This window comes from Triturus cristatus, chromosome 9 (assembly GCF_964204655.1).
Source record: "Triturus cristatus chromosome 9, aTriCri1.1, whole genome shotgun sequence".
NCBI classification, from domain to species: domain Eukaryota; kingdom Metazoa; phylum Chordata; class Amphibia; order Caudata; family Salamandridae; genus Triturus; species Triturus cristatus.
This window is the reverse complement of record NC_140592.1, coordinates 738,809,337-738,834,081: the sequence shown is the minus strand read 5'-3', so window position 1 is coordinate 738,834,081 and position 24,745 is coordinate 738,809,337. Positions and strand designations below refer to the sequence as shown.

Below are 24,745 nucleotides of genomic sequence, written 5' to 3'. Positions count from 1 at the left end.
GCCACAGTATTTATGTCACACAACATTTTGTTATCGATATTCTAATGTACAACTAAGAGCAGTGCTGAATGCAAGACCATGAGATGTACAGATCAACTTGATGTACATTCATTTTAAATAATTGGACTCATCCTTCTGTCAAGATATGAATACACTACTGTTTACATCAGTGGCCTTATTGTAGTGCCATCATTTCCGCTAAAGAGTAGTGCAGAAATGAGCACAACATAGGCCCCTACGAATCGTGCGTTCCTTGTTGCCCAAAAAGATCAGTCCAAACAAGAACTATCTGGTAAAAGCTACAGTTTGGCACCCCTTACCACCATTTTGATGGCATACATACAGTTTTTGTATAGGAAAATCATTAACGCTAGCAGTAACTTTGGGACATACAACATAGTTCTTCTAACCATATTCGAGCAGGTTACATCTGACCCTGATGCTAAGGACAACTGATACTGATGATACAACTTTGCCTAAATTCAGCCAAACCCTGGGATTCTCCACTTAACGAAGTTCCCTCTTTTACTTTGTACCATGGTTTAATTCCTCCCTCCGTCCCTTCCTGACTGGTAATGTTTCATTTTTCCCCTGCATCTTCCACATGATCACTAAATCCTTACTTGATCTGTTACATCCTACACAATGCTTGCCATGTCTCCTGGCCTTGTACCCTGTTCTATATGTCTCTGGCACAAATATGATCTTTCTCTGCCATTCTCTAGTTCTTTAACCTATACAGCTATTGACCATTCTTCTGGCTCGTCCCAGATCTGCTAGGCTTCCTTGTCCATTGGTCTTTCCCTCCTCTTACACATATACATCCCTAACATTTCCATTCCCTTGTTCTGCCTTCCTTGTTCGATGCCCCTTCTGTGACACCACAACTCCCCTGAAAGCTTCTCTTTCGTAACCTGTCATTCTCCTCCGACAGGTAATGAGACAGGAGTCCGCAGAGCAGCGAGCAACCCATCATGAGCTGGACAGCAGAAGAATGGAAAGTGGGTCTCCCCAGCAGGGCCCTGCAGAAGATCTCGGAGCAAGAGAGGCAGCTCGAGAAGCTGTCCAAGGAGAAGCAGCAGAAACAGTTGCAGATGGAGGCACTGGAGATGACTCTGCACAAACAGAAACAGAAGGTATGCCACACAAAAATCTGGGGGAGCGGCCCCTGGTTTTTCAGTTGCCATGCTAGTTTTGTGGGATCACCTTTCCATCAGCAAAGTATGTACACAAAACTCACAAATTTGGCTAGGTGGACTTGAACAAGATCTTCCAGCACAGCGAGTTTGTCGACAGGCCGAAATGCATACCTGAGAATCCCTATGCTGTACATATTTGATTTTGATACAGTTCTTTGAGGAGTACTCCAACTGTGGTGCCTGAGTTTGAGGGACATCTTGGTTATGTGAGGTTTCCAGGACATCCTTTCTGACAGCAAGATACCCAAATACAGGAATGTTTCAACCCACTAAAGGGAAACCCCACCCAAGGTGGGCCTCCCCCTATTTATTTTATTTTTATTTTGAGAGTTTTGTAGAGCGCGAACCAGACCCTTGCGGGTATCAGAGCGCTTTACAGGTTAGAGTCATAGTTACATAGACAGAGGTAGTTCTCATAGAGATTACAGAAAAAATCGTGCAAGTATACTCATGATATCATTGACACATGATATAAGATACATAACAAGAACAAAAACATTCGATGAAATTCAAGCAAAATATAGATAATTATCTAGGGTCTCTAACCGGGCACAGGACATTAGAAAGTTCCTAATAGCGAATACATTGGGTCACAGAGTAACAGTAGTCCCTGTTCAGGTGAGTTTGGCCATAAGAAGCGCCCTCACTTCTTTTTTGAAAGATGCAGTGGAGGGATTACGTCTTGTTTTTGGGGGTAGAGCATTCCAAATTCGGGGTGCCATGAAAAGGTTCGGTTGTATGTTTTCTTCTTGTTGAATCTTTGCGGTTTCAATAGAAGGTTGATAGAACTTCTTGAGGATCTGATACCACAGGAGGGCACCAGTTTTTGTGCCAGATAACTGGGTGTATTGTGATGGATGGCTTTATGGGTCATACAAGCTATTTTCAGATGGATTCTTGCTTCAAAGGGTAGCCAATTAAGGGATTTTAGGTCTGGTGATATATGGGAGCTTCTTTTGGAGCCAGTGATAAGCCTCGCTGCAGTGTTGATTGAGGCTCTCAGAGGGGCCGTTGCAGCTCTGGGTAGGCCACATAGAGTAACACTTCCGTAATCCACTCTTGGGATGACTAGTGCTTGTACTGCCATCTTGAAGTCCTTTTCCGGCAGGAAGGGTTTCAATTTTCTTAAAGTATTTATCTGAAAGTTAGCTCCCTTTGTTGCGTTGCTGATGTGTTTTTGCATGTCCAGGGATATTCCCAGCGATTTTGCTGAATCTACAATGAGAGGTTGACAATTGAGAGCAGTAAGGTGTTTGATCTTGCAATACGGGTGCTTGGGCGGGGGGAGCGATGAGGAGGAATTCGGTTTTAAGGGCATTCAGTTTGAGATGATTTTCTGCCAGCCATGTTTGAGTGTTCCATAGAGTGGTGTTGAGCGCTTTGATATCTTCAAGGGTGTGGATCTTTAGATATAGTTGTGCGTCGTCTGCGTACATGTGATATTGCACGTTAGACGAGTGGAGAATTTCAGTGAGGGGTTCCATGAAAAGATTGAACAGTGTAGGAGATAGTGCCGATCCCTGAGGGACTCCTAAAGTGACTGGGACGGGATTGGACAGGGACTGATTGACCTTAAATCGTTGTGATCTATCTTGGAGGAATGACGTAAACCAACTTAGAACTGAACCGGCTAATCCCATTCTGTGTTTCAGAAGGTCAATCAGGTTTTCGTGTTTGACAGTATCAAAGGTCGAGGACAGGTCAAGCAAGATGAGTAGGCATGCACCGTTTTGATCCAGGATTTGTAGGGCATCGTCAATTATGTGGGTCATGGCCGTTTCGGTGCTCTGACCTGCGCGGAAACCAGATTGGAATTTGTTGAGTAGGCTAAACTGATCAATATGTCTTAGTAGCTGGAGGTGAACACATATTTCTAGGAGTTTGGCTAGGGTAGGGATATTGGATATAGGACGGTAGTTATTTAAGTCTGCATTATCGGCTGTAGGTTTCTTTAGAATGGGAGATACCTGCCCAGCCTTGAGGGTGTCAGGTATGCAACCTTGGCGTAAGGAATTGTTTATGATCTTGGTCCAGAGAGGCAGCAGCAGTGGGGTGAGGTCTTTAACAAGGTTTGCAGGAAGAGGGTCAGCTAAGTGATTGGCAGGATTTAAGGTAGTAAGCATTTTGAGAATTGATTCCTCGCTGTAGGTAGTGAAGGATGACCAAGATGCGTTATTTTTTAGGTCGAACTTTGGAGATATTTGGTGTGTTTAGTTTTTTTGAGGGGAGGATGAGGGGTTCGTATGTGCGACCGAGAGTGAGATATGATCGTTGAGAAGCTCCTTTTTTAAGGTCTCGGTCTTCTGAGTGAAGAAGGAAGCAAAATCATCACCGTTAGGACGTGGTCCTAAATTATCTTGTGGTCGGTGCCGTGCATCCTTAGATTGAGTTTTGATTAACTCAAAAAGTTTTTGAGGACGTTTTTTTGCCTGGTCTAATTGGTGTCTAAAGAAGTCTTCTTTAGCACGTTTGATCTCTCTAAAGTATGCGTTTCTTTTCTTTCTTAGTGTCATGAGGTGATTAGCAAATGGGACTGATCTCCACCTGCGTTCAGATAGTCTTAGGGATCTTATGTCCTCATTGAGTCTTCCATCGTACCAAGGCTTAGAATCCTTTGTGGAGACTCTCTTTAGTTGGAGTGGGGCTATCTCGTTTAGTAATATGTTCATAGAATTGAAGTAATAGTTGGTGAGATCATGGACATCGGATATCTCTTTGTGGGGAAGAAATAAGTTGTAGTTTGAAGTTGTGATTGCCTTCTGGTCAATGTTTTTCAGATCCCTCTTCCATACTTTGGGCCTTGTGGGTTGACCCAGGTTAAGCAGCACTGTTTCATTGATGAAGAAGGTGATAATATGATGATCAGACCAGTCACATGGAAGGATTGTTTCTAGCTGAATGGAATAGGTTTTAGCGATTACTAAATCAAGGATGGATCCTTTCTCGTGTGTGGAGCTGTTGCAAAATTGGGTGAGGTCGAGATCCACGAGGAAGTTTTTGAGACTATTGACAACTGCCTCATTGGTATCATTCCAATGGGGATTGAGGTCTCCGAGAAATATTTGGGTGTTATGATGACCGACATTTGTGGAGACTAGATCCATAAAGTGTTCTGTAAATGTGAGGTTATCACCTGGTTGGGGATAGAGGGAATGGAGAGTGCTAATTGGTTTGCCATTGCTAGTGATGTCAAGGCAGATGTATTCACAAGAGGGGAATACAAGGGACACGGATCTGTTAACTGAGATATTGTTCCGATGTATGCATGCAATACCACCACCTATCTTATCAGTTCTATCCAGCCTGAAGATGTCATATTTTGGGGGTACTAGTATGTCGATGATGGGTGTAGAGGATTCCTTTAGCCAGGTTTCGGTTAAGATGATTAAATCTGGTTCTTGTGTGAGAATGAGGTCAGCTATGTCTGCTGCGTGTCTTGTGGCCGATCTACAATGAAGTAGCATACACTTAAGACAAGGCGAATGATGGGATGTGTTGAGTTCCTGGGTGAGGGGGACTTGTCTAAGGTTTTTTTCGATGACTCCCCTAGGATTGTGTTTAATGGGCAACCTGTGAGCATTGGTGGGAATGGTTGGGATTGGATCCATTTTGGATGTGTAATCTGGGTGTATAGTGTTCTGAATCAGGAGGGGTGGTTCGTAAGAGTGCAGTATAGAGAGCACATCTTTCTCAGATAGGGGATTGGTTCTGCGGATTGGGCGGGATGAATTATTGTGCAGTGGAACTGTTTCCCAACTTGGGGTCGAGAATTTTGACGTACTTACTGGGTGTGTCAGGTGAACATTTGATTTATTCTGTCGTGCAAATCTGTTATTCCATGGTTGACTCAGCAGAACATCAGATACATTTTGTATGTCCTCTTTGATTTGACGTAGCGGGTGTATGATCTCATCAATTCTAGGGTCTGGTGCGGGTGGGAGTGATATAGGCGGATATGCTATGGGTGTGATAGGTATGTTTGCATTCCATGGGTGGTGAGAGGGAGGCACGCCATCAGGTTTCTTATGTGATGTCCTGTCAAGTTACTATATTCTTTATGGGGCTTGATTGTATATGTATATAACTCTCAAAAGACAAATCATATTAAAATCGTAACTTTAATTAATTGATGCCGTTGCAATCTTAAGACCTAGTCCTAATGTACAGGATTCACCAAGGAAAAGTCAGAAAAGGAATGCTGCCCCTTTCCTCCTTTCCTGTGGATGTCTGGTGCTACACAAACGTGAAGGGAATCATTAACGTTTATGGTCACTGGGAGGTGTGTTTTTCTCAAACGAATATTGAGAATGTTTGTGTCATTACGAGGAATATTAACCGATTTTCTATCTTGATGTTGGTTGTATTTTCTAAGTGGAAGGAGCACGAGTGTTGAATTCTGTTTCTAAAAGGAATTTTGAGTGTTTCCATAAGTGAGATGACTCATGAGTGATTTTCAATCATTAAGAGCAATGTTTGTGTTTTAACGTCCGTAAGAGGAAGCTGATATTTCCCCCAAAGTAGAAGACCGTCTACTCGCTTTCCTGTTAGCAAAAAGATATGTTGCTTTTATGTCGCTGAGAGATTTTTTGGTATTTTTGTCAGCTAGAGCAGTGGTTCTAAGAACCTCTCAGTAAGAGGAATGGTGATGTTTTCTCTTAGTAAGAAAAATAAAAATAGTAAGAGAAACGTTGATCTCCGTCTTCCTTTAAAAGAAGAGTTGAGTGTTTTTCTGCTGATTAAGAGGCACGTTGGCTATTTTGCTGGTCATAAGGGAAATGCTGGGTATTTTGCTTTTGGTGAGAGAAGTGTTGAAAATTCTTCTGTCTGTAAGACACCTATAGGTGTTTCTTGTCCCAGAGAGTATTAGTCTGAATTATCTTGTTAGCGAGAGCGAATTCGTTTTTTCCTGTTCATTTTCCTGTATGTTGAAGAATCAGAGCTCCACTGCATCCTAGATCTCTGTACAATTTATTTTAGCTCCTCCTGTCTTCAGAATTTCAAAATGCTGACTCTGGCCAAGGTACTGGCAGACGTCCATAAGATCATCTGGTAGTGTTCAATGGACCTAAAAGACCATTACCTCCATGTGCCAGTCCTGCAGGACGTATCTCTGCAGGAGGTATTTCTACTTCACATAGGAAACCAACAGTCCCAGTAGAAGACGTTGCCATTCAGACCTAATGCTGCAAGTGGAGTCTTCACATAGAACCTTCTAATGTAGCTGTTTTGCTGTGGCAGCAGGATGTCCACTGATAACCCTATATGGATTGTTTTTGTAAGGGATTTTTCAAGGGAGCTGACAGTTTCCAATCTGGCTGGGGTCCTCAGGTAGCTATTCAGTCTTTTCAATCCTGCCTTCGCTCTGAACTACCCGCAATTCTCTGTTGTTCTTACAAAAAGGATCCAGAACTAATGGGGCTGTTCTAAAATATAGACTCTCAAAGGCCTTTCCTTCCTTGGGGAGGATGTTGGCCATTAAGAAGGTCAGGGATCTGTTCTTAGATAAGTTTCACCTGTCATTGCATTGGGGTCAGTTACTTGAGTCTGTCAAAGTGTGTCCTGATACACCCATATATTGTCCTAACTTTAGGATAGTGGACCGGTGCTCTCAACTTTCTATTGGGGAGCCCTTTCCGTTCACTGTGACCACACATTACAGACTGATTAATCAGAATTCGAAATGAGGTCCACTGCTGGCATAACTATCAGTGGTTAATGCACCAATCTGAACATCCCACCACATAAATGTAATGAACCTCAAGTGATCTGCTTGGCCTTTGAGTCCTTATGTAAAGTAGTCAGGCTTATGATGGTAATGGTAGGAAGACAACAACACAGGCCTTTCTTTACATAAGGAAGCAGGTGAGGAGGGCTTCAAAGTTCTGGTGGTTGGTGTTAGACCTGTGACAGTGGGCCACCACCTAGAGTCTGCTCTCACATTGCTGCAGTCCACAGTGGCCAGTGTCCTTAACTCCCCGATAAGTGGGAACTATCAGGCATTCCTCAGCATTATTTTATAGGTTTTCCTCTGCATTATTATTTTTCTGGCTTTGTGTGCCCAGCCTTAAAATTCTTGGAAACCCACAGCTCCAGATAATATCTAGAGAATGGCCCAACATAGTGGACAGAAGGCATCCTGTAGGCCTTTCCTCTGACCACTTTGATCCTTAGAGTCGGACGAAAAGTCAATGATGACTTTTCATGCTTGGGCATCTTGGTTGCTCCAGCCTCGTCACCTCAGGTGCGATTGTAGACATCCTTTACCTCCAACAGAGTGAGCACATCCCACTCACCAGAAACGGAAAGGGACTTCCTCGTTCATCGAGAAAGTGACATTTCTGCTTCCCTCTTTAGCATCGCTTAACTTGAGTGTATTCATTCCTAAGAACTGGCCTTCAGCCACCGAAGCCCCTCCTCCCCAGAGAGTCAGAGGTTTGTTGCCTGCTAGTAACTTCCCCACCAGATGAAAGTTTTTTTTTTTTAATTTCTTTTTATTTGCATTTCAACAACAGTACAAACACAATACACTGCAGAATGTATAGAATCCAGTATAGACGAGACAGTCACCTCCATATACAACGATGTCCATAATGCCAATAGGTATCCACACAATAGTGCCAGAGCGAGACACAAGAGCAGAATCTCCCCTCGTCTCAGCCCCCAATACACCCCCAACATCTCCCACATCTTCAGCGTCAGCCGCTGCAACCCCTCAGCAATCTCGGCATCTGTCTCCCCCCGGTCATCCGGCTCGAGGGTCAGCGCCCTACAACGGATCGAGCGGTGTTTGAAGCAACCACTGTGAGAAAGGGCCCCATATGTCCCGCGGACGCGTGCGTGGTGGCAGGAGCTCCCAGAAGAGGGTGAGCTGCGTCTGGCAGTATACAGCACTCTTAAGCCACTCCCTGATAGTAGGCGTTGTGGTAGCCCCCCAGTGTATCGCAACCTGGCGCTTAGCAAGTAGGAGGAGCATGGCCGGCAGTCGGCGATGTTTAGGCTTGACCATATGTAGGATCCCCAGCAGTGCAGTCTGGGGGGTACATGGAATCGGAAGCTCCGTAATGAGACACACCAGCCGCAGCACCCCCTCCCAAAAGGGGGCGATCATGGGACACTCCCACGCCATATGCAAGAAGTCAGCGCCACGCGCAGTGCATTTCCAACAATTGTCCGTGTCTCGTAAGCCAATACGATGAAGTCTGCGTGGGGTGCGATATATCATATGTATGTACTTGAAATGGATAAACCGGAGTCTGTAGTTAGGGGATAATGTCTCAAGCATTCTGCAGCATAGGTCCCAGTGGGTATCGAGAATTTCAGTTTCCAACGCAGCGCTCCACAGATCGCGCGCCGCCGGGGTCACCACTGGATGATCGCTTTGCATGCGGCTATATAGCCGAGAAATCAGCTTGCGCCCCGATTCCACCTTCAGGACATTTTCCAGAGCCATAAGACTGGGCGGCGGCTCCGGGAATGTCGGGAACAGTGCTCTACATGAGTGGCGAAGCTGGTGATGAAGCAGGACGTCTAGCGCCGTCGGGGCCTCCGCAGCGCACATCTGCGGTAACGTGATGAAGACACCATCAGGAAAGGCGTCTCCCGCCGTATGGAGACCCCGAGACGCTGCGCGCTCTCCCGTTTTCATGCTCTGTAGCGGGGGCCACATGGGGTTCCCGCGCAGAGAGATTGCCGACGTATAGAGAAGATCTAACTTGGCCCGGCGGCGCAGTCCGTCCCAGGCCCACTGAAGCGCACGCACCGTATCGATTTCGTTCCGCCTGCTCTTGTGTGGCGCATATAGGGCAGTGCGGAGCGGGAGCGGGCCAACCATGTCCGCCTCTATCGCCACATGTGGCTGATACGGCGTGGGGTGTACCCAATAGTGCAGGAATTGCGCCTGCGCACAATACGCATACAGCGCGAAGTCTGGCGCCGCCATACCTCCCTGTCTTTGTGGGAGGGTGAGCGTCTCCCATGCTACCCTCGGCTGTCTACCCCCCCACACCAGTTCGATCATGAGCGATCGTATCTTGTTCAAGAAGTGTTTAGGCAAGGGGAGGGGGATATTAACAAAGAGGTAGAGGAGCTTGGGCAGTATGACCATTTTGGTCACAGCTATCTTACCCGCCAGGGACAGGGGCAGGTGTTTCCATCGGCCTACCCTTTCCTCTATCCACTGCACAGCCCTCCCGTAGTTCTCCGTCCACAGTTCCTGCATGTCCGTGCTAACCCATACGCCCAGGTAGCGCACCGGCCCGTCCGCCCACTTCAGCGGGCAATCCGGCGTGAAGCGGGATGTCGCCTCCGTTAAGGGCAGGAGGACCGACTTCTCCCAATTAATAGTCACCCCTGAAAGCAGACCATACCTCATCAGTTCACTCGTCATTGGGGAGAGGTTAACCTGCGGGTCAGTCACATAAAGGGTGATATCATCCGCGTACAGTGAAATGGTCAGCGCACGGGATGAAAATCCAATTCCCCTGTTTGCATGATGTTGCCTGATCCGGGCTGCCAAGGGCTCGGTTGCAATCGCGAATAGTAGGGGCGACAGAGGGCAACCCTGTCTCGTGCCCCTACCGATGCCAAAGGGCTCGGAGACCAGCCCGTTCACCCTCACACGGGCAGTGATGTTGGTATAGAGCAGGCGAATATATCGGATGAACGCGACGCTTACTCCCATTCGCTGCAGCAGGGTGAACAGAAACGCCCATTCCAGGGAATCGAACGCTTTCGTGGCGTCCAATAGTACCACTGCGGCCTTGACATGAGGAGCCAAGTAGTGTAACACTCCGAACAGGGTCCGTAAGTTGTGGGTCGTGGAGCGGCCCGGCACGAACCCCGATTGATCTGGGCGGATCATTAGTGGCATCACCGGTTGTAATCGCAGAGCGAGCATTTTCGCAAATATCTTTGCGTCTGTATTTATAAGGGACAACGGCCGATAAGAGTCACAGCTCTGGGCGGCCTTCTCGGGTTTTAAGAGGGCAATAATGAGGGCCTCTCTCATGGACGCGGGGAGTATCCCAGACTCAGCCGCCTCATCGTATACAGCCAGCAGCCGGGGGGCGAGGATGTCAGCGTATTCCTTGTAGAACTGTGCCGGAAGACCGTCCGGTCCAGGCGCCTTGCCAGGGGCCAAGGACCCCAACGCCTCCTTCACATCGTCAATGTCAAAGGGGCGATCGAAATAACCTTGTTGATGCGCATTAAACCAGATCAACTGAACCGTGTCTAAGTAATCAGCAACGTCTGCTGCGTCAGTCCCACCCCTGGAGCGGTATAACTTTTTATAGAAGGACCTGAACGTATCCAGTATCTCTGGAGGGGAATGCACGGTGTCGCCCTGCGCCGTTTATATAGAAGGAATGTAAGAGGAACCTCTTTGCGAGCGCAGCAGCCGGGCCAATGTTCTACCCGGGCGATCCCCTTCGCCATATCTGCGCGCCGCTGCGTGTCTGTGTAGAAATTTAAGCTCCCTGTCCGCCTCCGCCTGGTATTCCGTTAGGGCGGCGCGTGTTTCCGCTAGAGTGGTCGCTGAGGGGTGCGAGCTATATTGTACTTCTAGATTATGTAAGCGGTCCTCCAGTCTCTGGAGTGTATTTCTAATGGACTTCAGCACTCTAGCCTGTCCCGCAATGCAATGGCCCCGGATTACCACCTTGAACGCGTCCCATAGGGTGCCAACCGACGCCACTGAGTTTGTGTTGAGTTCAAAGTAATCAAGTATATGTTGGTGTACCTCCTCGCGGAATACCGGATCTAGCAGGGCCTGCGTAGGTAGCTGCCACGTGAATGGGGCGATGTATGGTTTGGGGACCCGTAGCACCAGTTCAACCGGACAGTGGTCCGATAGAGTACGCGCTCTGTGTTGCACGTCAGACGTCCAGGCTTGAATATGTGGAGTTATTAGCCAAAAATCTAATCTAGACCACGCCTTTCTGTGTGGGGTGAAGCATGTGCCCTCACGCTCGCCGGGGTGCAGGATTCTCCACGAGTCCAACAGGTTATATTCTTCCATTAGACCTCGAAGAAGATTTGCTGTTTGCGGATGATGCGTGCGCGCCGCACCTTCCCTGTCATTTTCCAGCGAGAGTACGGCATTGAAGTCCCCTCCCCATATGTACTCCCCCGCGCCAAGGGATTGTGCCTTTAGCCAGACTGTCCGGAAAAAATCCGGGTCATCCGTGTTGGGACCGTAAGTGTTAATTAGGATTATCTGTTTATGGAACAATTTCCCCAGTATGATTAAATATCTGCCCTCCGAGTCGGCAGTTACTTTAAAGGTTTGCCATGGTAACCCTTTGCGTATTAAGGTGGCCACCCCACGAGAGTAACTGGAGCATCCAGACGTGTGTACCTCACCCCACCTAGCATGTCGCAATCGGTCTCCCGCTTTCTGTAACAGGTGGGTCTCTTGTAAAAGACATATGTCGATGTGGTGTCTGGCCAAGTGCGCATGCGTCAACCTAATCTTGCGATGGTCATTAAGACCACGTATGTTCCAAGTCAGACAGCGTAACTCGGTCAATGGAGCAGTGGATAATAGTCCCTACGCAGCAGTGTGCCAATGTGCGGGGCTAGGGGCAGGGCGAGCAGCCGGGTATCCAGTGTACCAGTCCCGACACTTAGCAAGAGAGCGTGGATGTGTAGAGGCAACACCGAGTCGTCTATCAAAAGTGTATGACATTTCTGCAGGTTAATAACAACAAACAAAACAATCCCCCCCACCCAACCTCCCACTCCAACCCCCCAATTAGGTTGAGATGCCGTACCCCTCCCCAATTTAACCCATAAAGAAGTCAGTTTCACGGGAATCATCCCTTCGAGGGCGTGGGGTTACCTGCACACTCCCCCATCGGTGAACAATAGGGTGGCCGAACATTCCACCTACCAAAGCCCCAAGCAGATCATACACAACAGGCAACGACTTATGCATCACCCTCAGTATTAACGGTGTCACCCGTGGAATCTATGTCCAAACATGAGTCTGTGGGATCCCAGATGCAGCTAGTCTGTTCTACCGTCACCACCCACCACAGGCAGCAAGATATAAACATTCAAGTAAGTTATGGGTACTCATCCGCAGATTGACCTGACGCCATGCTGCACAGTAGTATAACAGGGGTCACAGAAAAGTCCGGCAGTTCATTCCACGTCGCTCAGCTGGTCCACCGGGGAGGTCGCACGACTTGCGCGCTGTTCCCCAGTCGTTCGCTCCGCTCTCCTGGCAAATTTCAGCGCCTCCTTCGCCTCCGTGAAGATCAGCTGCTTCCCTTTGTGGTGAATTTTTAACTTGGCAGGGTACAACATGGCATATTTGGTCCCCACTTTTTGAAAGAGTTTTTTGGCAGGTATGAATTCGCGCCTCGCTGCCTGCACCGCCTGTGTGAAATCGGGATATAGGGAAATGGCCATGTTCTGGAAAGTGAGGGCTCCCTTTTCCCGGGATAGCCGTAGTATAGTGTCTCGGTCACGGTAATTGAGAACGCGAGCCAGGATCGGTCTCGGTGGTGCCCCAGGCACCGGGCGAGGACCAAGTGTTCGATGTGCACGCTCAATCAAGAACATTGCCGACAGTTCTGCCCCAAATAAATCGCGGAACATGCCTTCCACAAATTGCTCCATGTTGCCGATATTTGTGGACTCCGCAATTCCGAGAATGCGCACGTTGTTTCTGCGAGAGCGGGCTTCCAAATCCTCATTGCGCCCACGTATTATATCCAAGACTTTGTCCATGTGCAGCAAACGTTCCCGGGTTTCCCCCAGGCCTTCCTCGCAGTCCGCAATACGCGTCTCAGCCGCCGTTAGCCTTTCCCCATGTTGATCAACTGTGCGCGACAGGCCCTCCATTCGTTGTGCCATTGTGTCAAGTTTGGAGTCAATTTCCCTCAAACAGCCCTTTAGTTCACGGAACATACCCTTTATGTCGTCTTCTTGTGAGGGCTCCATCTGTGTCTCAGGGACCACTGTCTGCGATGCCGGCCCCATTTCCACGTTATGGGCGGATTTTCGCTCGAACTGTAGCCGCGGCTGTTTATTGTCCGGCTTGCCCATGATCCCGCAGGGGAGATCAGCCAGGGGGATCCGATGTTGGGGGCGATCACAGACAAACACACTTCGCAGTCAAGTGCCGCTTCCTCGGGAGGTCTCCCCTTGCAATTCCCAGGCCAGCGGCCGCGACGATCGGCCCACCGCGCCGACAGAGAAGGACTAGGCCAGCCCCACCTCACGGAGAGCGCGGCTCGGGGCCGCTGCGTGGACAGGCAGATACGTCGACTCAAGGTATTAGAGGGAGCGGCCCATCACCCTCGCCCAGCCCCACAGCCGGGTCGCCAAGTCTCCCTGTCCAGTGGCGTGCGCCAACTCCACTTGGGCGCGAGGTACAAGGAGATCGCCGCCCTCAGTGGTACACCTATTTCCGGCCGCGTCGCCACCAGGCCTGTCGCGAGTGTTCCTCCGGCAGCAGTAGGCAACAGCCCCAACCCCAAACAGGGCCGGGAGAGCGAAGAACAGGCGACCTCCTCCAGCAGCCAGGCCAGCTCCGATCACTCAGGCTCCCCGGAGCGCGGTCCACACCGCGGCGGCGGCGCCAGCCGCGGCAGAACTAGCAGGCGGCTCCGCAGCGCTCAGGTCCTACCGGAGTCATCGTGGTGTCCTCGGGTCTCGAATTACTTCCAGGAGCGGTCCGCACGCAATCTCCCCAGGCTCCCGATGCGGCTCACCGGCCCCACGGGCCCCGATCTCAGCAGCGCCGCAGGTCCTCTCCGCCTGGTCTCCCCACGTGTCCGAGCGAGGGCCCAAGCCGGGGACTCGCGCTACAGCGATAGCCGACCCTCGGCTCGCGGGGTTTCCGGCAGCACAGCGCAGGGCCAGCGCGGCTGCAATATTGCACCGATTTCCTCCGCGGAAACTGCCGCCAGGTCCCCAGGTCGTCAACACCACGTTCCAACCGCTCTGGCTGCCCGGGCAATGAGGCAAACACGGATGGGTTGACGGATGTTGTGTTCGGCCGGCAGAGCCCCGTTAAACGGCGGCCATCTTGCGGCTCGGCTCGGCCACGCCCCCCCAGATGAAAGTTTAAGAGCTAGGTGGTATGGTTTTATTTGGTGACTCTCCTGCATTAAGCCTTTAATCTTCTCAAGGACAATGTGATGTCGTTTTCGAGGCATCTGATGAGGTGGGGTGCAAACTGAACACCTGTAAAATGTACCTTTCAGCCTTTGGCACCAGTAGGACAGACCCACAGAACGTTTCTCCACAGCAAATTATGGAGCCAGAACCTAAAATGTGTTCTTCAATGCCTAATGCACAGTTCTTCGAGCTTGTGACTTCTCTGCACATAAAGCCTCCTAGTTGAGAACCTTTTTTCATGTTGCTATCACACCTACGACAAATCACTTCGGTACTATGTGTTATTACAGTCAGCACTCTGCCTTTCTTGCCAAGGTGTTGACAGAATTCCTCTTCATTTAAAAGTTTTTATTCCAATGTATGTACTCAACCAGACATGTCCTTGTCTTAAGTGACGTTGCACACCCTTAATGCTTGGCACATTCTGCATTTCTATTTGGACAGACTCGTAGGTCTGCATTCTGCAAGTCAGTTATTTGTGACTTATGGTGGCAGTTATGCTGGCTGAATTGTGGCTAAAGACCCATTTCCAGATGGATTTCACTATTCATCACCTATTTCATTCTACCAGAACTGTGCCGACCTCTCATTGTTTAGTCTCGTGCCTTTCAGATAGATGTGCCGCTCAGCCTCATGGTCTACTCTATGTGCATTCTGCTGGATCTGTGCTCTTTTGGTTCCACTCCAAACTATGTGCAGATTGGTCGGAAGTGGTAAAGAACCCGGATACAAGAGTAGGATAAGGTTACTTTCATGGTAACACTTTTACTCCTAGTATATAGACTTGCACTTATTTAAAAAATCATGTAAATCCCTCAGCCATCGTCCAAAAACAACCGAAACATGATGGGCTATTATTTATATAGGCGGTATGGCGAGGGTGTGCATCTGTGCAGAGAAGTGGGTGTGGCGCAGTATTATTCACTTATGTGTGCGTGATGCTGATTAAACAGAAATAAAAGCTGCCGCTAATTGGGTATTGCTCACCAATTGACGATGAGGGCTAGCCAAGGAGAAAGAATAATACTGGAAAGATAAATCAAGCCTTTTCCATACATGCTTTATATTCTGTCAACATGTGTAGCTTGAATTATGTTGTTATGTTGGTTTCTGCTGTTGACAGTGAGAAAGAGCTCAGTCACAAAATGAGTGGCCGGATAAACCTCTCCGTAGTGGAGTGGCACAATCATAATTTTAAACCTAAAACATATTTAGCAGCAATCCTGCCGTATAGTCTGGGTGTGGTGATGGTGCGCTGCAGCTCTAACCATCTCTAGTACTTGCAGAAACCAAGGAAGCAGGCTGGCTGATCTCTAAGTGACAAGGAACAATGAGTTAGATTATAATAATACTAAGAGATGGCCAGTGGTGTGGCATGGCAAACTTGATACCTCATGACGAAACAGTTTTAAGTCCAGGGAAATGGAGTACCTTCATTGTGAGTGGTAGAGAGATAGAAGAATTGGAGAGGGGAAGAGAGGCTTAATGGAGCCTTAGAGGTCCTATATCCTGGAAATTATTGACAAGGGAAGGATGATACATGGATCACTTAGCCCTCCTGTCCTCCTCAGTTCATCCCCGTACCAAGCCCCACCCTGGAGTCCTCTTCTGACCGCTACCTTTCTCTCTGTCTTGCTGTCTCCCTCCCTAACTGAAGCTTTGCCACACAAATACTATTTAGCTGGGATAGACATCTAATGGAAAAAGAGGAAGACAGGGGTCTGTCACTCCAAGGGCACAAATGCTTATTAGGTCTCGCTGGCGTTGCAGCGCGAAGCGCTACCGCCAACGAGACTATTGTTGCCGTGTTTACTCCCAAGGGAGACAGACCTGGGCACGAGCCGATTCCGGTCTGGGCACTAGCCGATTCTGGTCTGTGTACGCGCTTCAAAGTGGAACAGCTTGTGCGCGTTAATTCCAGTTGAGTGCTCGTCTCCGGAAGACGTGCTGCGCATTAATTATGGTTGAGTGCTCCAGCAGCCTGGGGCGCCTGTCGACATGCTGTGCTAATGATTACTGTGGGGTCTCATGCTGTGATAATTCTCACTTTCTGTGTTGTGATCGGGAGCAGGCGTATTACTGGCGCCACCGCTACGCCTTCATTAGTCATAAAAGCTGCATGGCAAGCGATAATTAGGGCGGCATGTTTTAGGACATTTTTAGCAATTACTTTGTTTACTTAGTGCTATTAGTGATATCTTTCGTGCATCCAATGCTCTATTTAAACGTGCAGCACTGAACATTTTCAAAGAAAGCGAATCAGCGACATTTACTGGAGACACGACCTATTTGAAGACACTTGTTTTACTGGGGTAAGTTCTGTGAACTGTTTAGTTTGTTTACTCTATTATAGTATAACTGGCAGGGTTGGCTAAATTATGCGAGAAAAGGAAAAATATGCAGGAGATGATGGTATGAGGCAAGTGTGGCAAATGTATAATTATGCATACACCATATAAAAGCAAGTTGCAAAATGTCCGGTGTTGGGCGGATGGGTTCACTTTGCTGTTGCGTCGCCTGTAGGTGTGGTTATGAGTGCATGTGACTAGCTGGCGACATGTCCTTGTACTATTACTTGCCTTTGCACTTGTTTTTTTTTGCATATATATATATATAGCACGAACTCGACCCGAAGTTTATTGGAGCGCTTTACACGAGCACCGTATTTACATTTCACATTCAGGCACGGGGAGATTAAGTGATTTGCCCAGAATCACAGGATGTTGATGCGACCTCGGGGCTCAAACTCTGGTTTCCAGCACCAAAGTCGGCAGTTTAGCCGACGGACCACATCCTCGCCCTTGCCCTGCTGATTTTCAGGAACGGCCGCTCTGTCTTCACAAGGGTCGGGCGAACTATGACTCCGCTGCCTGACCTGGAACAGATCTGTTAGGTGTTTGTATTTATTTTTTAGTTTTTTTTATTTAGCGCAAACTCAATCCGTAGGTATTGGAGCACTTTACATGTATACCACATCCATTATAGAAGGACACATTCATGTTTGATAGGTACGTGGATATTAAGTTATTCATAACCGGCGGAGCCAAGGCTGGTCTCTCTACCTCTGTGACTCCGGTTGCTGCTCGCGCCTCGTGTATAGCTGGTTTTCCTAGTTATCTGGCGAATACAAAAGCGGGCTTTGCTGTGTTTCTGTTTAAAGGCTACACATAAGGGGCTGAACTGATCGAATTGTAACCAGCTGTCCAACACAATACCGGCAGAAGGGCTCAGTGAGACGTACGCTTGTAAGGGGCAGAGGTTACACTCCCGGCAAGTCTGCCTCAGCCTTCATTTTTCCGAGGTGGATCAATTGAATACCATTGATTGGGTAGTAGTTATATCTGTTAACCGAGCGTAGAAATGGAGCAAATTTAATACGGAGGGCTATTTGAAAAGTATAATTTTTTTCCAATGTGCCAGATGAATTTGTCTTTATGTTCTTGGGACTTATAAGAATCTTGTAGTGTGTACATCAGGCGGGTCATGTGTCTTTGGAAAACTAGCACCTTTTTGTGATATTGTAGTTGCATGATAGTTTCACATTATAATAGTGGGGCCTCGGATGTCAAACCTCCTTTCCGGGTGTTGGTCCTTGCCAGCAGTCATCACCTACTGCCAAAGACCTGCTTTTTAAAATGTATATCACCTGTCCACCTCCTTCCCCTTTCGGTACCCCCCTCACTAGTGCCCTCTCTCCCTTTCGTTTTCACCCTTCCAGCCTCTCTTCCCCCGTTCTCTCTCAGTCCGCCATTTCTTTCCATGCCCCCATTTCTCTCTCCCTGTGCCCCCTTTCTCTCTCTCCCTGTACCCCCCTTACTCTCCATCCCATTTTCCCGTGACCCATAGCTTTGGCTGCAGGTGAGTTGGCACAACTCCTGTGAGAGAAGTGTCTCTAGATTAGGTGGCACGTGCCCCTGCTGGGACCATGGTCAGGCGTTTGTCTGTTACACAGAAAACCACGTCTCCGTTAAACTGCAGTTTGAGAGTATTTTTGGTTATTGTGTTTATTTACTGTGCCAAATGAATCATGGTGGAACCGGGAATCTTATGCCAGAGCATCCCAGGAATCCAAAAAGTAAAACTGAAAAAACACATTTTGGAGAAAAATCATGTGATGTTGCAGAAATCGCTTCATCTCTTAGTGTTGTTTAATGTAGGTTCATTTACAAATCCCAGCCATCATATAAGGTCTCTGGAATGCCTTAGACCTGGCAGAGTCTCTTGATGCCCATGAGCAACAGTAAAGAGCATGTTCACCGCTGAAAGAGTGACCACTTCACCATTCATCCCTTTGTGCCTGCAAACAGAGCTGAATACTTCACCTTTCACCACTTTGCATCTGCAAACAGAGCTGACCAATTCACCAGCTGAACAACATTTGCACAAGCGTCGCTGACACCCCGTACTACCGATTTTTTTATTGCATATGATGCCCCAATCACTTCAAGTACATTTGTTGTGATCGGTAGTCCCTGTCCCCTGCTATACATTCCATCGTATATTTTTAGATCCTGTTTTTTGTATTTTTATTCATCCATTCACACTCCTTTACGTTAAAATAGCCATAGCTTTACTGTACAGTTGCTAGAATAGCTTATAATATGGTACAGTGTGTAATTTTTAAATAATCACTCCACTGCAAACAAAAACATTGATACAAAACACTGCCATTTACAATGCCAGTAGCTCCAACTGCAACAAATGCGAGACCTATTGCATTGCAAATGCTTGTTGACTAATTTAGGTTCGCTCTATTGATAATCATAAACAGTGAATAGTCCCTCCGAAATGCTGTGACCCCGGAGCACTCAGGCACATGTGACAATACTGTAAACTTTTGCTGCCCTAAGCCAGACTATAGGAACTAATTCCATTATTTTACTTTAAAAGATTGAAGAAAATACATACAGCCTTTAAAATCACAAAATGTAAGCAAATTGGACATTTTAAAAACATCCTTTACAAATCCTTTTTATTCCCTTTTAAAGTGAGTGACAGGGAAGGATAACTGTATAGACTGCTGTAATGTAGAAAAGACAAAAGAACACTGCACCTTTAAGGGCTCATTGACCACCAGTGTTTCATCATGCCCTGTAGGTGACAGTTGGCAGAGTTCTTTTTAACATAGTAAGTAACAGGATAGTATTAACTAAACTTCGTCTCTTCCATCGGGGAGGAGGTAGGGTTGCTTATGATTTTAATGGAGATTCCCCCGCGAGAGAACTAGGATTGTAGGTAAGAAGCCATTTCATCTCTCTCAGGCTTAAGTGATGTCCATTGATAATCATAAGCACTGAATAGAAAGGCTGGTTCATCCCCTAAACCGCAAGAGAAAGAGATAAACAAGGTATAAAACCTAAGCAAAGAGATTGCAAAGAGATACTTAAAGATGTTTTCTCTACTTGGGCATCTTCTCTAGAATCCGAGTCATGACAATAGTGGCTGGTAAGTATGTGAACAGATCTCCAAGTTGCTGCCTTGCAAATCTCATAGATTGGAATATTTCTCAGTAATGTGCTGTATCTGCTTTACCTCTGTTGAATGGGGTTTTGGTTTTCCAGGTATGGTTTTGTTAACTTTCTGGTAATACAGGATAATGCAAGAGACTATCCATTTAGATAAGGATTGCTTTAATGTGGCAAATGTTGTTCGTAACGGGCCATAATTCACAAATAATTTTTTGGACTTTCCAAAGTCCTTAGGGCTTGTCCCGATATAATTTATTTATTTATTTATTTGACAGTTTTATATAGCGCTGGCTAGACCCAAGGGTATCGGAGCACTTTACGACACATAGCATTGATAGAAGGATGCGCAGTTGACATAGTATACCAAGAGGGGATAAAAACAGTGTAACATAAAATACGTATCTCAAAGTATAACAGATAATCCAATATTGCCTGTCCTAGGCAAAGACACTGAATTGTGTGACCGTATTGACTGGTCCTGTTGGTGTAGCAAACTCAGGGTGGCGAGGGAGGTATTTGTTCGGTAGTAGAGTTTTGAGATTCCGTTTAAAGCAGGTATAGGAATGTTGCAGCGAAGATCTGAGAGTTCCAAATCGATGGAGTTAGGTCTTCAAGTGGGATAAGCGTTAGATTTTCTTGAGATGTTTTAGGATGTAGAGCGCACCTTTGGCAAAATTGTTTGTGTTTTTTCATTGACATGTTTTTGTCTAGGGTGATTCCTAGGGACCTCACAGAGTTGGAAAGTGTGGGAGAGCAGTTAAGAGCGTTGATGCTCTTGCAGCAGTTTTGCATTGGCGATGGCTTTTCATTTGAAGAAAAGAGTAACAGTTCGGTTTTGTTAAGGTTCAGTTTTAGGTGATTAGTGCTTAACCAGTTTTGTATCTTGTTTAGTGTGGTTTTCAGATGAAAGATGTAACTGTGGGATAATATTTTGTAGTAAAGATGTGTGTCGTCAGCGATATTTCACCCTTGCCTGTTTCTGGATAATAGTGAGGGATTCCATGAAGAGGTTGAAAAGGCCTGGAGCGAGGATGGAGCCTTGTGGAACTCCTTGGTTGTGAGAGACAGCTGCTGATTTTTATTTGTTGCGAGCGATGTTGTAGATGGGACATAAACCATCTCAGGACAGTGCCATTGATACCAGTGCAATTTTTGAGGGTCTCAAGTAAAGCTTGGTGGTTGACTGTGTCAGATGCCGCTGATAGATCTAGTAGGATTAGAAGGCAAGACTCACCTTCATATAACTTTCAGAGAAAATCTGATATATTGAGCATAGGAAGCAGTTTACGTGCTATGTCTTTTACAGAATCCTGATTGGGAGGTGTCATGCAGGTTGAATTTCTCGATGTGTTGGTTGAGTTGGATCAAAACTCCTTTTTGAGTGCTTTTGCTAGGAAAGGAAGGTTAATGAAAGGTCTAAGGTTGCTGAGGTCATTAGGATCGGCTTCAGGTTTGTTCAGAATGGGAGTGACTTGGCCTATTTGGAGGTAGCTATGCACACAGCCAGACGAGAGGGAAGCACTGATGATTTTGGTCCAAAACGACGAGATGATGTAATTCAGGATCTGTACTAGGCGAGATGGGAGGGGATCAGTGGTATGGGATGTGGGTTTCAAGTTTGCAATTATATTGTGGACTTTACCATCTGTTAACGATTTTAACTCTTACCAGTTGGCATTGTTCTTTGGTGAGTGAAGTTCCTCCTTGAAGTTGGTTATTTGTGTGTTCCTCAGGTCCGAGGTAGGGCCTGAAGAAGGAGTTACCATGGAAATGGGTACGTCGTCATAGCAGGGGAGCTGAGCTGTCAAATTTCCTACATGGATAAGAAATTGTTCAATATTCAACATTTTCTCAAGGAAGAAATTCACTATTTCTTTTCAGCGTTCATTTGTAGTTTTCATTTCCTGTTGGGAGGTGAGGGTAGTTTGTTGTTTAATTATGTTGTAGAGATCCCTCAGTCTGCTCTTTGCCTGGTGCAGTTTAATGCGAAGGAAAGCAGCCTTTTCTCTAAAGATGTGTTTCTTGTGGGCGAGGAGTTCAGATCTGAGGAGAGCAAGGTGTGTTGTTGTAGGGTTCTGTCTCCATAGTCTTTCAGTTATTCTTATTTGTCTCCTCTTTATATTTAGATCTAGATTGAACCGGGATCTAGATTGTGTCTTTCTGAATCTCTTGGGTTTGAATGGGACAACTTGGTCAAGAAGGACTGTCATAGTAGCGTTATAGTGGTCGATGAGGTCGTATGTAGGTGAGGATGTGAGTGAAGTTGTGCATCGATTTTGGAGTCCAATGTCGATGGGGGAATTTGTTTAATGTTCCTTGCCCGGTGTGTTTTGGTAGCGTGTGGGGTTGGCTTTTAGTCTGAAGTGTATGAGATGGTTGTGATAGATTGAAGAGATGCAGGTTCACTTCTGGCAATTATTGCATCTAGAGTAGCGTCTCTGTTGTGGGTCTGTTCTTTGTAGAGTTTCTTGAGGCCTTTGATTTCAAGTAAGTTAATTAAGTTACAGTCCTTTTTGTCATCTCTGTCATTGCAGTGTAGATTGAAATTTCCTAATAACACATCTTTGGTGTCAGCTAGAGATACCTGTGTTATCAGGTCAGATAGTTCTTCAATGTAGGTTGAGCTATTCGTGGGGGGTGATAGATAGTATGAAGTTTGATAGGGGTTGCAACTTTAGTTATGAGTTTAACTCCTAGTTATTTGAATGATAATTAGTTTGTGCTCTCAAAGGAGTTGAGGCGTATGCTATTTTTGTGAATGATTGCTATTGCGCCTCCTGTACTTCCTAGTCTGTCCCATCGAATAATCGAATAGCCAGGTGGTACCAGTTGGTCGAGTATGACGGTGGAGTGTTCACTGAGCCAGGTTTCACTTAGAAATGCAATGTCTGCTTCATGCGTTAATGTGGTTTCAACTATTTTGGTTACGTGCATAACTGCTGATCTACAGTTCAGGAGCAAACAGTTTAAGGGGTCCTACCTGTTTTCTAAGGAGTGGAGTGTTTGTATGGTGGTGTATTGAGATGGGGGTCTGGGCACTCTGTTAGGGGGATTCTGTTTGTGCCGGTGATTACTGAGATACTGGGTGGTGTCTTGAGGTTCTTTTGGGGTGCTTTTGTGCAATATGAGGCACTAAGTAATAAGGCTTCGGAAGGAGATAGTGGGTTAAGGGCTCGGTGAGGTCTATGAGATAGGTGACAAAGGGAGATAGAAGTCCAGTGGGTTTGTCCGTTATCATTCAGGAGTCCATTGCGAGGATTTCCTGTCATGGAGTTATCTTCGTGACATAGTCTGGTCTGAGTCAATAGTTCATTTTTTACGTGCGATATTTCTTCGGCCAGGGCATCAGTTTTATTTACTGTTTGATTAAGGGTTGTGTTTAGTAGGTCAGAGAAGATTATGTTGCCATAAGAGAGGGAAAGGGCAATGGCTCCAATGCCTGTAGTTGGCTGATGAGTCATATTCATGGTGGGGTCAGGTGCGTTGGGATAGGAGGTGTAATGTGTTTGTTTTGGATGGGTGGGTTCCCTATTGGAGATCGTGATTAGGTTGGAAGGGGCTAAAGAAAGTTCTGTGGAGTTCTCAGGGTTGGGGCTGGCACTCTCCTTGTCTTGGTGTATGGTAGTGTTCTGGGTTGATATGTATCCATCAGTGCATCGGATGGGAGCAAAGTTAGAGTGTAAAGTAGCTGTGTGGTGAATGTTTTGATTTGTTCTGCATTCCGTCCATCAATTGTGTGTCTTTTGCTTTCTCGTCCTAAGTGTGCCAGGTATGCCCAGAAGTGGGTCCTGGGCTCACTGTGCCACTGGAATCAAGCTATCCTGGCTGAAGAGGGGTGAAACCCCGAAACCGGTCCTAGGATGCTTGTTTCCAGTCTAGGGAGGACCTGGCTTGGCAGTTCGGGCTGGACTGTTCCCCTGAGGCACAGGGGTCAAGACTGATTTGCATATGGCCAGGTCTAAACTGGGGTGGCATGGTGAGCAAAAGAATGATGGATTTAACCCCGATCTCTTGACTGGGGGTGAATGTTTTGATTTGTTCTGCATTCCGTCCATCAATTGTGTGTCTTTTGCTTTGCGCAATATGAGGCACTAAGTAATAAGGCTTCGGAAGGAGATAGTGGGTTAAGTGCTCGGTGAGGTCTATGAGATAGGTGACAAAGGGAGATAGAAGTCCAGTGGGTTTGTCCGTTATCATTCGGGAGTCCATTGCGAGGATTTCCTTTCATGGAGTTATCTTCGTGACATAGTCTGGTCTGAGTCAGGGCATTAGTTTTATTTACTGTTTGATTAAGGGTTGTGTTTAGTAGGTCAGAGAAGATTATGTTGCCATAAGAGAGGGAAAGGGCAGTGGTTCCAATGTCTGTAGTTGGCTGATGAGTCATATTCATGGTGGGGTCAGGTGCGTTGGGATAGGAGGTGTTATGTGTCTGTTTTGGATGGGTGGGTTCCCTATTGGAGATCGTGATTGGGTTGGAAAGGACTTAGGAGAGTTCTGTGGAGTACTCAGGGTTGGAGCTGGCACTGTCCTTGTCTTGGTGTATGGTAGTGTTCTGGGTTGGTATGTATCCATGAGTGCGTGTGATGGGAGCAAAGTTAGGGTGTAAAGTAGCTGTGTGGTCTTGCTGTGGGGTTGGTGCTGGATTATGTTGCACTATAAGGGAGATAAGAGTTGGGAAATATCAGTTAAAGATTGAGCAGTGTTAGCTCATTGCTTGAATTAAATGTTCCCCGTTCTGAAAATAGATATAACACCCTCTTTTTTTAATCTTAGGGAGGGAGCAATAGTGAGTTTGGTTCAGTAGGGAATTTTGGTTATGTTTGCTATCTGTAGATGAGCAGAGATAATATTTCTCCACTTTGCTGGACATTTTGTGTAGAGTATGAAATCAGTATATTAAATACCCTTGTTTGTGCTATAGTAGGTGTCTGCTATTAGTTATGTTGG

The 24,745-nt window shown here is 46.8% G+C and overlaps 1 protein-coding gene across 3 annotated transcripts in view; it reads left to right on the top strand.

Annotated features, from left to right (window-relative positions):
* Nucleotides 1–24,745, top strand: part of LOC146798685 (uncharacterized) — a 415,733-nt gene that overhangs the window by 64,107 nt on the left and 326,881 nt on the right. For all 3 annotated transcript variants that reach the window (XM_085625984.1, XM_085625983.1, XM_085625982.1), the window contains exon 2: nucleotides 935–1,136. In XM_085625984.1, the coding sequence (XP_085482110.1) occupies nucleotides 975–1,136 (162 nt within the window). In that variant the 5' untranslated portion in view covers nucleotides 935–974. The remainder of the gene's footprint in view (nucleotides 1–934; nucleotides 1,137–24,745) is intronic.